The sequence below is a fragment of the Prinia subflava genome, chromosome 9 (assembly GCF_021018805.1).
Source record: "Prinia subflava isolate CZ2003 ecotype Zambia chromosome 9, Cam_Psub_1.2, whole genome shotgun sequence".
NCBI classification, from domain to species: domain Eukaryota; kingdom Metazoa; phylum Chordata; class Aves; order Passeriformes; family Cisticolidae; genus Prinia; species Prinia subflava.
Window position 1 is genome coordinate 5,398,428 of NC_086255.1, and position 14,856 is coordinate 5,413,283.

The 14,856-nt window shown below is 42.9% G+C and overlaps 1 protein-coding gene across 8 annotated transcripts in view; it reads right to left on the reverse strand.

Moving 5' to 3' along the window:
- GRK5 (G protein-coupled receptor kinase 5) overlaps positions 1-14,856 on the reverse strand; it is a 150,733-nt gene that overhangs the window by 20,639 nt on the left and 115,238 nt on the right. For 5 of the 8 annotated variants that reach the window (XR_010081281.1, XR_010081280.1, XM_063405206.1 and 2 more), the window contains exons 5-9: positions 9,329-9,429; positions 6,319-6,411; positions 4,119-4,182; positions 3,470-3,610; positions 2,167-2,357 (exon numbers count right to left, since the gene is read on the reverse strand). Coding sequence is in view for 6 of the 8 variants with exons in the window: in XM_063405206.1 (XP_063261276.1) it covers positions 2,167-2,357; positions 3,470-3,610; positions 4,119-4,182; positions 6,319-6,411; positions 9,329-9,429 (590 nt within the window). In the remaining 2 variants the exon portion in view is untranslated. The other 3 variants (XM_063405209.1, XM_063405211.1, XM_063405210.1) reach the window with 3 other exon arrangements.

The window sequence follows — 14,856 nt, forward strand, 5'->3', positions numbered from 1 at the left end:
TGAACTTGATGTTGACTGGAGCTTCCAGGCATGGCTACAGTATAAATTAAAAAAATTACATACATAAAAAATATTTTTATAAAACAAAAAATGATATATATAAAAAAAATAAATAAAATAAATATACAAAAATCAACACATAAAATAAAAACAAACATATAAATACATAATATAAACAATGTACTATAAATAAATCATATGTATACACATACATATAAATAATTTGAGGAGAACCAGCAGCTTTTTACATTTGCTTTCCACGAACAACCAACCCGTTGACCTTTGCTAACATGATGCAGCTGAGAAATGTAACACAAGTGCCACGTTTGACAAGGGAATTCTGAAGGAGATAAATCTGCCTGTGAGCCTGGTTGTTCTCCCGGGTCACGTCTGCAGCGTGCGTCAGCAGCGGCCCAGGAGACGGGGGGTGCATCTTCCACTGCTGTGATTTACTCAGGAGCATTTTGTTTATAGAAAATGAAATTAAGTCTGAAGAATAAGTGTTTTGTGATGAATTATTCGCCTTGAGAAGGCGGCAGCATTTAGCTGCTATATTTTATTGACCCGTATAGCACTTCTCACGGGTCTCACAACACGCTGCGCTCTTACAAATGAGGGGTCTCTGCAGATGCTCCTGAAATGCTGCTAGGAAATGTCACCTACAAGGAAGTAGTATCATCCATCACCAAAATGAATGTGCTATCTGAGGTGTAAAGTAGCAGCTCTTTTAAGAGTAGCATGAAAACTCCTGTTTAAGGAAGTAGGTGCCATTTCTCTCAGAGCCACGCACTGTTTTAGGTGGCCAGATTTGATTTAGTCTATTAGAAAATGGCATTAGTATGGCATTTTACCAGCCATGTTATGAATGCATCAGTCATTTTTTTCAATCAAATATGATTGTGAAACACTATAGTACCTCCTAAAATGTTTGAAAATGTGGTAGGAGGTTTTCTAAGGGTAAAGGAAGCCAGACACTTTCACTTACAATTTGATTTTTCAATTGACATTAAACATGTAGTACCATTTTGTTCCTTGGGGAAAAGAATAAAACCTCCTTCTTGGGTGAGCACCAACTAAATCAGCATGGTATCTGTCTGCCCTCTGTGTGCCAGCTAGCAATATGCAAGGCAACCAAGTACCAGTTTGTTAGAGATCTCCAAGGAACAACAATATTGCAATTTCTACGCATACAAGCACATGCATCATATGTATTACACACAGGCATATCAAATGATTTAAAGCGTTGCTTGGCTTTTAAAAATAGCATCTTATTGTCTATTAATCATTGTCCTTGGAAGTTCTTTCATCAATTTACAGGCCTTCTTCTGCTGTGCATGCCAGCGACGATGATTTCACAAGTGGGGATGATGAAGACAAACATTAACTGTTGTTTACAACTACAGTGGCTGTTGATTAAAAAAAATAAATCCTCGTGGAGTCACAAGAACTCTGTCTGCAATCTGCTTGCTTATCCAGCCTGCTCTGGAAAAGTGCTTGTGCAGAGCTGCAAGCCAAACTGGAAGCTGAGAGCTTGGGCTGTGCCCTCCTGGAAGCGGCGGCGCCGGGCAGCGCCGTGCCCGCTGGCTGCACCCATGGATGGTGGGATGCTGCCAGCAGGACGCCTCTGTTGTGTGGCTGGGAATGGCCCCCTTCCATGGCTGGCACGCCAGGATCACCATGATCCCATCTGGCTAATCACACTCACACCAGTGGGAATCCATGGCCTCAGACAGCCTCTTGGGGCTGCACGCCCTCTGCAATAGAAGTTTTGCCACATCTGACGTGCTGCAGCCCCTCGTGCAACAAAACCTCATTAAAATAGAGGCTTGGGTGGAATGATCTCCATTCCATCCCAACTAGGAACTGACTTCCTTACTGAAACCCCTTCAAAGGAACTTCCATCATTTTCTTATGTCACCCAGTGCACACTGAGGTAGGGTTTGGAGAGCTTTGTGCTAGTTCTGTGCAATTTAGACAGGATGTACTTAGGGAAGCAACTGCTTCCTTCCACGATTACTGTATCATGCTGTATTTACACAGGGCTCTGCGAAATTTCAGCCAAAGCACTCAGGCATCTCAGCTGTACAACACCACAATAAGAAGGGAGGAAGCAGACAATTCTTTCCTACCCAAAAAAGACATCCTAAGACTCTAGAGAGTGCTTACCTGTACACAGTATTTTCTCTGTGTAGGTCTTCCAAGCCACAAAGGATCTCTGCTGCATAAAACAAAGCTCTTTCCTCCTCGAAGCCTGGGTTTCCCATGTTGTAGATATGAAACTTCAGGTCACCTCCATTCATTATGGTCAGAACTAAGCACAGTGCATCCTTTGTTTCGTAGGCATAGGCTAAGTTGACCTAGAAAAACATTTGCAGCACAGTTGTGACAGTTCAGATGGCTGCTAAGAAGGAAGTGCTAGCTTTTCATTAAAGATTTTCTCCAGAAAATGAAAAAAAAAAAATACATTGAATTTGGTATAGGCTTTCTTACAATGGCAAACATATATTTTAAAAGTACAGAAAAATCCGATGTTAGCATTCTACAGACTGATTTGTGGAATCCAGCCTATTTACCACCAGAACCCCTCAAGGCTCAGATGGCTTCAGAGGCTGGACAAACATACTAATTCCAGGTCTATTTTCCCACGTATGAGAAATCTTAGTAATCAAGGGAATCTACACCTCCTGCTGCACTGTTTTGCATCTCAGTGAATTCCCTGGAAGGCCCAGCTATTCCAGTCCTGAGGTGATCAAATGGACCATCACAGTGACATGAAGATCAGCATCCTCCCTGAGAGGCTCTGGTGGGTGCCCAAGGGAAAATCAGACCAGCCAAAATCGACCCATCACTTTTAAATATGTGCCATCCTCTGGCAGAAGCAAGTAAACATGTAAGCAACACCTTGCATCTGTTGTGTACACAGTGTTTCCTGAAATAAGTATAAAGAACATGACAGATGCTGAGATAACACCTTTTTTTTTTTTTTTTTTTTTTTTTTTAATGTAAGGCAAGTTTTAAAGGATGCACAGGAGCTGGTGTGACTCAGGAGAGCCCTGCATCAGGCTGAGCTGCTCCACCTCACTGCTTAGATGCTTCTGCAAGCCAATCTCATCTGATCTGTTTGGGCTGAATCTCCTCCAGTCTCCTCCAGGCACCTCTCTCCCAGACCCTGGGAATTCAGGTAATCAGGCTGGATAAGAATAGCTCATCCTGATGCAGCCGTGATGCAAGGCAGGGCTGTAAAACACATCCTGTTCCCATGGCAGGCACAGGCCCCTCGACTGCTGCATTTCTCACGGACCAGAGACTGAAATGAGACTCGGCAAAGGTACAAGGAGCAGGGCTAAGGTGCAAAGCAAAGGGATTCAGCTCCTGGCACCTTTCCAGGAGCAGGAGATGCAGGAGGCACTGGCTTCAACCACAACAGCGCTCAGCAGGTGAGCAGTGAACCACGGAGTTCAATACTCACTACAAACTGACTATTGACTTTTTCTAAAATCTGCTTCTCATTGAGCGCCATGGATTCGCCTTTCCTCTTCTTTATCCTCTTCTTCTCTAATCTCTTGCAGGCGTACATCTTCCCCGTGGCTCGCACTTGGCAGGCGCAGACCTGCAAGGGAGCACAACAACAATTGCCGGGTGATTCGGAGCCACCTCGCCATCCCCTCCGCTTTCGGTCCTTTTAAGGCCAGAGACGGCGGCTTAGCCAGCCAGGCCTAGACGGGGACAGCCCACTGCTGTTTCCAAACCTGCTGCGAGATATTGGTTTAATTATTTCACTTTCCTCCGCCTGCCTCCTCTCCCGCCTCCCTTTGTCTGCGCGGATCGCGATCTCTCGGCCCGCACCTCCCCTGCCTCTGCTGCCACCTCCAGACACCGGGAAATACAAATGAGCTGTGATCCCGATCCCACCGAGAATGAGACAGCCCAAATAATATAAAAATAATGAGACAGCAAAATAACCCTCAAAAGTGTCCTTTGAGATGACTGTGGCATGAGGGGTTAAATGGAACTGTCAGCAATTAATGAAAATCAGCCTCTGTCACATCGGGCTCCCGTACCTGCAGTGTCTAAAAAGTCAAAAACACTCTCAAAGAGAAAGTTTCAGAATTACTCACCTCCCCAAAGCCGCCTTTCCCCAGTACCCTGTACTGCCGAAATGTGTTTTTTGTTACTGGTTGCCTGGAAGAAAAGGAAATAAATAAATAACCCACCCACCACACCATGTTTAATGCACTCTCCGTGATTTATTTATTTCAGAGCATACTTTTGAAAAGCAAAATAGATAAATATTATATAATCCCATTATTTCAAGGTAATCATATTAAATAATATAATATATAATTATGTAATTACATTACTCCAATACTATGTATGGCTTGAACTTTTCAATTCCAACATATTAAGCTGTAATAAAATACAACACATTAGTGAGTCATCAGTATAATTTCTGCTAGCATCTTAGGACCAAGAAGGGTTCTGAATCTCCATTATACAGCTTTGGCCTTTGTTAGGCAAAGAGGAAACCTGAGATCTTCCAGTAAGATATTAATTCCCATGACATATAGGATGGGCTAATACATTGCTTTACTTGGCTAGGAAGATGAGAAAAAGAGATCCACAATTCAAACCACCAGAAAACACTTCTGTTGTGTTAAATAAAGCATGAAACTTGTACGAATCAAAGGCAGAAACAATCCTGGGAGCAGGAGAGGTGCATTTATGTGACATTTGCAGGCTGGGAGGGCAGCAAGACAAGATCCAAGCCAGTCCATTCCCTCTGGGCCTCCTGGGCGAGCATCACGGGCAAGAAGGAAGCAAAAGCTGAATTAAGGTTAAATAAGTCTGTCCCTGAGGGCAGAGTGCTCCCTCTCACTTGACATGACCCCTATACAATCTCCCACAAAATCTGCTCCATCAGAATGGCTCCAGCTCTACATCCAACTTTTACTTTGCTACTGTAAAAGTTTTATAACACGACCGAAGACTCCTAGGTTCAGTGAGATCCCATCTTGCATTCCCCCCAGGGTTTTCAAGGATGCCAGCGGTGGATATGAATATTCCTGCTCCCCTCTGGCAGGCAGCCAGCCGGCAGAGGGAGCACAGTAACGTGGCTGTTCCCACCGCAGGGATGATGAGGTTGATGACAATGAAGAATAAATGCTGAAGTGAATCCTTTCATTAATGCCCATTATTGTTTTCCAAAGTAGGGGAAGAATGGTATGCAGACAGTCAAAACTAGGAGAGGAAAAGATGTTATTTTCAGTATTTCATGAGGCTGCTGCAAATGCTTTTGGGGTTAAAAGCAACAATTAGTAGTGATACTACATGTTCAGCAATGTCCCTGGAATAAATGGACTCTGTGACTGCTCCTTTGGAGCCAGCAGGCTGCCAGAAGGAACTGTTGATCATCCCATGCTACTAACATCTCTTTGCTAATCCTGAAAACAATTCTCCCAGCTTCTTAAGCCAGGCATATCCAATAGCTTGTCACACTTGTTGGGGGAATGAAAAAAAGAAAAAAATCCTCAAAGCATTGCAGAAAATTCCTTATCCCTAATGTGAAAATAGATAGGAAATAGCCTGGCTAGAGATGAATCACCCGATGTTTTTTTAATTGGCATGGAAGAGTAAATGCTGGGCTCAGTAAAGATGGCATGTGGAGCATGTCTTGGCATGGAATGGCTCTTCCCTCTGCCCACCCCTCTTGAGCAGCAGCTCTGGAGCTTTCCAGGGAGAGGAACTGGCACAGCTCCTTTGATCTGGAGGCGTCCTGCTGACACACTCCGCTCGTGGATCCGGCCCTAACTCATCCGTCGTAATTAATTCCATTTGTGGAAAATGGGGCTCCTCTCAGCTCAAGGTCACTGTCACCCAGCAGTGACCGTCTGCTACTGCACTCCCTGACAAGGGAAAGGCACAAGCCCCTTTCCTTGCAAATTAATACCCACTAAGGCTGCCTGGTTATTAAATGTGCTCAGGAATCTCCAGCCAATAAATACAGTGAGGGGACCTGTATGCTACATTTTTTCTCTCTTTAGAGTGATTTAATAAGAGTGACAACTGGTCCAGACAAAAAGTCACCACATTCAGACAGAGGGTAGCTAAACAAAAAGACAGCTGAATGTACATTAATCATACCTAATATGTTTAATGTTCTAAGACAATGAAATGGTCAAACACTTGAGCTGTAGAAGCAAACATTATCTCAACTGTCAGATTTTGAACATATTCTACAGACTTTGCATGGAAAATAAAAACCAACCTTTTCATTTATTTTTATTAAGAAAAAAAAGAAGCAAATCTTGTGACACTTACCTTTCCAACCACTTCCACTGGAGAAACCTGTCGAAGTACATGCTGTTTAGGTACTCTTGGAATGGTTCCCCACTGAGGTGGTCAAGGACAGATCTATCTCAGATGAAAAGGATATATAAGCATTTTATAATCTTGAACTTTGAGCAAAAGAGAAACAAAACAAGAGGAGAAAAATCCAGACTTCTTTTATGGTAGGATTATGTTATTTCTACTTAATTTTGTACTTTAGTTTGCTCACTGTTTCAATATAGAAACAAAGTGATGTGCTGGATGCATTTCATAACAGGAAGCCTCATACAAGCTGAATACTGGTGATGCTTGCTGAAAATTATCAGGGCAACTCCCACTGGCTTTAATGGACTTTTACAGAGTTTGTTACCACCAGACATTGAATGTCTTTGCTTCTGTTAGTAAACTGAAACAACACCCTCAGGAACTGAGCTCCTAAACTTTGAGGGATGTTTACATCTGGATAGAAAACTTCTGGCTGAAGCCCATTTCTATCAAAGAGAGACCATCAGAGGTATTATTTTGAGCAAAGAGATCAGTTTCAATTCCTGCTATATAGAAGAATCAGTACACTTGACTAAAGTCAAAGGGGATTTCCTAACAGCTATGTGCTTTGTAGAGTAAAATAAAGGAAGGAAAAGTCTGAACAGGGATGTGGATTCACTTCTGGATCAAGAAAAGGATTCTGGGGATCACACAGTGGGTGCAGTCTTTTGCATAATGGAAGGAATAAAGGAATAATAAGGTCAGTCTGCAAAAGTGAGAAGAAAGCCTGCTGCTTGTGACAGGCAGCAAACAGCCAGAGAGCATCCTGTCAGAAAGGCCAAAGGTTTGGAACTAAGAAATCATGGGCTGAGCTGGGAGCTGTCTAAAATGAAGGTGGTCATGCTGTTTAACAACTGCTGGTGTTGGTTCCTGCTCTGCTTACCGGGGCTCCTGCATCCACCTCTGCTGACAGCATTGGCAGGACAGAAGTTGGGCTGGGTGAAAAGTGCCCAAGGAAATGAGCATTTCTGTCTGGGTGTACACAGACAGGTTTGTGTCCCTGTCTAAGGGCATACAGACACATTTCCAGATCTTGCTGGAAGGAAGAAATCCTCTCTGAATGACTGCTCTAGTCTGGGGATGGATAGTCTGTGCCTTACCCTGGGGCAGTTCTCTGAGCAAACAAGTCACCACGAGTAATGTGTCTCCTCAGTTTAGTTCCTCCCTGCTCATGAGCTAGTGTTTTTGGAATTTCTCAGCTGTTTCATTGTTATTTTTTTTGTAATTCTTGCACCATCAGTTTGGAGAAGGTAGGTAATTGCACTTGTTCAGTATGCACAAGTCAAATTGTTTCTGTCTTCATTAGCTTTGACTGGACACAGATCACAACAATTTCCCCTGATGGATTAAAGATTACAAAATAAAATAAAAAGTAAGTCTTAATTTGCTTTAACAAATTTGCATTTTCTTAATTTGCTTTAACAAAAATAACATTTTTGCTTAAATGTCCAAATTCAACATCAGAATTCTAGGTGAAGTTGGAGGAGGGCAGGAGCAGACAGTCAAAATATTAAAGGTAAAAGCAGAAGTTAAGTTATACACACATTCTTCTTGCAGACTGATTTTTATCTATGAAGATGTGAATGAAACAACATCCTATCCCTGCTTCTACAGGACAGCAGGCTTCATATTTGTATGTCTGCCTCCCTTTTCTGGTCTGACTGTGAACCCTTCCAAAATTAACATCATTCAGTACCAGAAAATACCAACAGCAAGTTCTTAAAACTTCCTTTTGACCTCATTTTAGTCCGTGTGAAATGACCAGCTTATTTATTAACAAGGTCCCAAACCTGGCTGGTTCCTGGGTTTCAGCTGGGATGAAGGAGGGAGCCTGCATTAAGCGGTGTCCAACGCTCGCCCTTTCCATTCAGTTAATTAAAAGCTGCACGTATTTTAAAAGAACAATAGCCGCCTTTCAGCACTCGTTTGCTTTTTAGTTCCCCTCTTTGGCAACAACAAAGTGCATTTTAGAGGGAGCTGTCAGCTTTCAAACCGATTTGAGAACTGGAAACAGGCACCAGGGGGGAGTTGTGTGGAGCACAGCTCTGCCTTTGTCACTGGGACTGGCACCCACAAGTGGTGCGAGTTACAGAGCATCTCTACAGGACACCAGAGCAGAGCAGGGAAACTGCCTGTGCTACCAGAGCAGGCCAGAAATAACCCACAGCTCCTACCAACACAAAGAATAACTGGAACCAGAAAAGGTCAATGAAATGAGTCAAAACAATGAATGACAACGGAGCAAATTTTACAAATCCCCATTACATCACCCGGGGAGAACAAACCGCGCTCAGCCAGGAACCGCACGGGCCCGCGCGCGGCGATCCCTCCTTTTCACATTTTTATTGGTTTGTGATCTTCTGGCGTGGACGCGCTCAGGGCAGGGTTTGCAAAGGCAGATTGCATACCTGGAGCTTTAGCACATAATGGCACAAATGGCTGCAGAAACTGATAAGCCTTTTCCCAGACAAAGGGTGAAATAATGCACGTTCGCTTGAACGCCACAGACAGACAGAAAGCATTAAAAAAGCCCCGTTCTCCTGGTGAAGATTTTCTGGAAAAGCCATGCAGAGCGAGTTTGCACATTCCTCTGTCGAAATGGACTGTATAGCCACTTAATTTTTATTCACTTTGAAACAGAGATGTTTTCTTTGGATACATTATCATTGTAGCTCTTTTCACACAGCATGGAATCCACGGCTGGTTTGCTTGGCTAGAACACTCTGTCAAATACCTGAAACAGTAAGTGCCTGTGTGTAGCGTGTATAATGGCATGGAAATATTTATTATATTCTGTTCAGATGGAATGACTTCACCACTTGTCAGCTCTGCCTCTAGGATTGTGAGCAATGGTACCTGCCTCAGGTTCAGACTGAAATGTCCCCCTCTACCTGAGAGGTTCCTGACAAGCTGCTGGCTGCAGCCCTGTGATCCTGGGGTGTCGTGTTATACTTACTTTGTGCAGGGAGAGAACAGCTCTTTGCAGGGGCTGTTTTCGAGTTTCTCCTCTGTCTGCTGGATCAGCTCTTGACTGACTTCGGGAACATAGGCTGGAGACTGGGGAGAGAAGAGAGGGGCACATTAACTCCCTGGCGAGGTGCAGATTCTCCTCTCTTAATGTGTGAGAGGCACATTCATTATTTATGCCCCTGAGCTGCTTCCATTCAGTTCCAGCGGTTGTGTAAAAGCAAAGGAGCTTTACGTCAAAGGGCAGTAAAATAGGATACCGTGGCAACTCGCTCCACATTCCACTCTATCCTCACATTGCTTTTCTGCCTTCTCCCGTACCTTCACCTCCTTGCCCAGCCTCATGAATATGCAGCACCCACTCCTTGCCAATTCTTTGAACTGCTCCCTTGCATCCCATGAAAAATGTGCTGGCCTGAACTGTGTACAGGCCATTCTATTAAACAAAAGAGAATTTGCCCAGTGTTTTCACTTCATGGGTGATTCATTGTGCTGTCTGAAAAATCCCTTTTTTTTTTTTAAACCAGCAAAACAAAACAAGAGCAGAGCGTTGGTACTTACTGATATAGACCTACATCTATCTATACATAAAAAGATGTTCACAAAAGTATCTGGACACCTTAGTTCATCCTTAGAAAAACAAAAATAATTCAGCAGCTTTAAAATAATAATTTCAAAAAGGAACTTTGCCAATCAACCACATAAACTCTTTTCATCCTCTCCTCCCTTTGGAGAGAATATATGTTCAACCCTGCAAAAAACCCTACCAAAGAGAGGTCTCTTGCAATATGCCTTGATGGTTAACCAGTTCAGGACTTTGGGGACTAATTATCCAAAAAAGACAGTTTTTCAGGCAGTCCACATTCTTACACATTGACTGTATACTGTAATTATATTACAAAGTGTATATTTATGTGTGTGTGTGCACCTATTTATAGGCATTTCTCCCACGTACATGAAAGTCCCTTTATTTAACCAATTGGATTTGAGTACTTTCAATAAATCCAGCCAATTTTATAGATGATAAAATCCTCTTTCTTTGCAGGAGCCTTAATTCTCAATAAGGTGCCCCATCCATGCCCAGTACCACCAGATGTGCTGAGTGGGTGGGTCACAGAGCCTCATCCCTCATTCCTGGCCAAACGTTCTCATTAACTCACCCCTAGTTAGAGAAATCTCTGCAAGCACTGAAATGCACTGCAGGCAGAGTTCAAAAACACTGGGAATGAGGACAGAGCAAAGGGCAGAGGTGGAGCCACAGAAAATCTCCAGCATGCCGAAAACTAAATTAAGTCTTTTATCTTTTCCTTCCCACTGCTGAAATGTGAATATGATCCTGGTTGTGACATGAAAAAGTAAGTTTGTTCCACTTGAACGTTTTTAAATAGGAACATGGTTTACAGAACTGTCTGTGCATGCTGTGCAATGCACTCTCACTGCTCAGCCTTGACAGACAATCTGCAGAACGTGCTGGGGACACCTCTGACCTCGCTGAAATAGTTCTTCATTTCCTCAATAGATTCCTCCTTTTCTTCAATATATTCCTCCATTTCCTCAGCAAAAGATATCTAGGGAACACCCACTTTTAATCACAGACAGAGTAGATTATTAATAATTAAGAAGTCTCACGGTTTCTTGGGAGGTAGATAAGCCCCTCATGTTATCATCTAAAAGACAAAGACTGAGACAAAGCCAGATTTTTTTAGCTTGATTGACCACTGGGGTCAATACATGCCCACAAAATCTAAGTCCTAGCTCAAGAGAGTAAAGTAGAGGCAAGAGGGAAGCAATGAAAGAACCACAAAAAAGCCTCAGAACTCTTGTTTTCCAGTCCTACAGCACTGCAACTATTGGAGGAAAAGACAGGGAAGCAGATTAAACCAAAGGCTTTTAAAGCAATATTCATATATGAACAAAAGCCTAATGATTAGCAGTATTTCAGCTGATTTTGGCTAGCAATCAGGTGAATGAATACCTTTAATGTACAATTTATGTACTCAGTGGATACACATTTGCACACTCATGCTCATTGGTAGCCCGAGGTTGGTAGGTGGCTGTGTGAATCCAGCAGTCCAAGCCCTGGTTCAAGATGATCAACTCTGATTTATAGGGAACAGAAACATCCCTGAACTCCACAGTTTTGGGACTGCTGTGGACCAGGAGTGTCATTTGATGTGAATGGAGCAGCACGTCAGTAAAATCCACTCTGGGCCTCTAACTGAAGTTACTACTGACTACATCTGGAACTTGTTCTGCACTTAGAGGTCAAAACTGGAATCCAGAAGCTAAGTACTAAACTGCATAATTAGTCATTTAGACCAAGTGACCTGATTCTTACTCATGCCAGGCAACTTCATCTCCCATTGGGAATTCATTTCCCAGTGGAAGGTAAACTGCCTTGAGGTTAGATCATGCCTGTGACACATTACTAGAGTACTCATCCCATCAAACTTTGTCTGAGATCAAAGTACATTTACAGAAATAAATTATAAGCATCAGCTAACCCTTATTCATAAAGAGGAAATTAAATTCTTGTAGTGAAAGGGGGGAAGAATGGGCAAAAGAAATAGTAAGTAAGACAATGTGGGAAGTATTTAAAAATGACACAAACTGTGATTCCTCTCTCCAAGTTTGTGGGAGATACAGTCACCACTTGGTTTTTCAAAACCACTCATTGCTGACCTCTGAGTCTTTACTTCCTCTGCACAAACTGGGAGCAAGGCAACGATATCAAGGTAGGCAAAGACATGAACACACTGAAATCCTGCACGTGGACTAAAGCCTTAGAGTGCAGTGCAAACACTGCCCTAGACAACTCCATTTTCCATAACAAGGAACAGAGTTGTTTTTTTCCAAAGGCTGATCATTTCCAAAGCTTCTGTAGACCCAACAAAACATTTTGTGTTGTTCTACATCCCTTCACAGAGTTCAGGGCACCACATGCGTGGGAGGAACATACCCAACCCTTTCCAACTCTGCCTCCTGGAGACCTCACAGCTCCCACTGCTCCCATTAAACAGCCACGGCTGCCACTTTCCCTGTGTGAATACTGTGCACACCCACAGCCTTCAGAAGTTCAAACAAAGCCAGAAACAATTACAAACCAAACCCAACCCACCAACCTACTTCTGCTCCCCTGGAGAACCATTAGGTAGCTCAGGTTATGCATGCAAGGAAATATCCCAAGAGCAAAAGCTTCCAAAGGTAACACTTTGGCCATTTACAGATGAAAAAAGTTGCTTCTTCCCTGGAGGGGTGCAGAAGATTTCTGCAGCCACAGTGAAATGGTTATTAACACCATTCTCCTGCTGCATTATGGGCAATGGCTGTAAAAGCAAATTTGGCTTTTACAAGGGAACAGAGACACCTTTTCCAACATATTAAATGTCCTGTGGCAGCTAGGAGAGCCATACACCATGATTAAGACCATTACATCTGAGCTTGTGACAAAGAATATTCTGCTAACTCTTCAGAAACACCTGCAGAAACCAGTTACACTTTCTTGCACTCAAAACAGAACACTGGAGAGTTATAACAAGTATAGTTCCATATTTCCCCCAATGGCTATTCTGTTTCCTGAAGGCAAAGAAAGAGATTCTTGATCTCACTTACAATAATGTAATCAGAAATTATGACAGTCAAATCAACCGATTAACATTAAAGCTGATGGAACAGAAACCAGATTCATGGCAACACAAGATGTGCTTAAGTTGATCCTACAACAAAAGTTTCTCTCATCACATTATCCTTATTGATCAGACATTTTAATAATAGTCCAAAAGTCCACACTACTTTTAACAGGTTTTAACCAAAACCTCCTACCTCCTGTACCTTCTCTTTTATGGCCAGAAACTGAAAACCTCTGTACAAATATTTTGCTGGCATAGCAATATCTCAGTTTTATGATACTCTCCAATTTAATTTTTAAGAAAAGAATGCAACTAGGTATTGTGTTAGTGGTTATTTGAGAAAAAACAAAGGGATATTCAGTTACTTCTGAATGCCATTAGCCCACCCTGAGAAAAGTCTCCACTTCTAAATTTTATTTTTTCTGTCTTTATAAGACAAAAGAGTTCCTCTCAGATGCTCTTCCCTTTCCATAAATGGCATGAGAGCAGCTGATATGTCTCAGAGCTGCTCAGGGTTAGTTGTGTTCATGTCCACAAAAAGTCTGGATGCCAGCAGAGTCCTGTGCAGCAGCAGTGTCTGGTGCTGCCCATGGCCTGGCACTCCACTGAAGCACTGAAGAGCAGCCAAGTCTGATTCAGATCAGATGGAAGCTTCTGGGCTGTGTGACTCCCCATTATCTGTTATTTTGGATGTCATGTTGCATCACTACACTTTAAAACGTGGCTTCTCCTTTTCTGACAGCTCTGTAAGTTTTGCTACAGGCTATTTCACTCAGACCTCCAAGACCCAGCCTTTGCTGAGTTCATTGAACAGGACATCCACCAAAAAAACCTTCTCCTAAAGTCATCTCCATGTGTTTGCCCTGGGACTCACAACACACCTCAGTGTTTCGCCTGCAACTGCCTGGGGGACATCCGACCTTTTGTTCATCTATCAGGAAATCAAATTCTTTATCAAACAAGCTGAAGTGCTGGCAGTACCAAGGCAGGCATTCAGAAGACTTTCTCTTTTACTTTTTCATGAAAACATGTAACTTGTTCTACCTTTCTTTATGAGATAACTTCCAAACATTTAGTGTGCATGACCTTGGTCGAGATGTGGTGTGCTGCAGGTGCTGCCTCCAAGGCTGTGGGAGTGAAAGCAGGCAGCCAGCAAGCAGAAACTGGCACTTTCAAGAAAAAGAAGCATTTTCCTGGGGTTCACACTTCTGGAACTGGGGTGAGGTGAGAAGCAGGTGTCCCCAGTTATTCCCAGAGCCCAGAGCAGATGCACACACAACACAAACCTGCCCGGGCAGAGCTGGTTCATTGTGTGCAATGCTGATGTTTCCATGGGAGAAGTGCCCAAATGACAAAGTGAACTGAGAGGGATGTGTTGAGGCTCCAGCTAAAGACATATCCAGCTGGGGTCACCACCATTTGAGAAACCTATAGAGAGCTGACGAGAGCATCAAGTGCCTGGAGTGTTGGGAAACATGTTTGGGAAAAAAGGCTCAGAGGAAAGCATTGAGGAACTAGATCTGTTTAGTCTGGAAAAACAAGGATGAAACTTGATAAAGGTCTTTTAATATAGAAATGTTTTTAATAAAAAGGGCAGGGATCAATTATTCTGCATATTCTGCTCTGCTCTGGGGGAATGATGTGAAGAAATCCACTTAATTGGATATGAAGGCTTTTTATTCTAATTTTTCACACAGGGAAGCAGAAGAACAGGCCTATGAATATTGTGGAATCTGTTCTCAGACCTCCAAGGGCACTCAGACATCTGTTGATCATCTAAGTGTATTTGATCTCTGTTCAATGCAAGAGGCTCTTGAGCCCTTTCCCAGTCCTTTGTACCAATGATTTTGCAAAACACTGGGCTTCATAAAGCACAGACACATGGCAT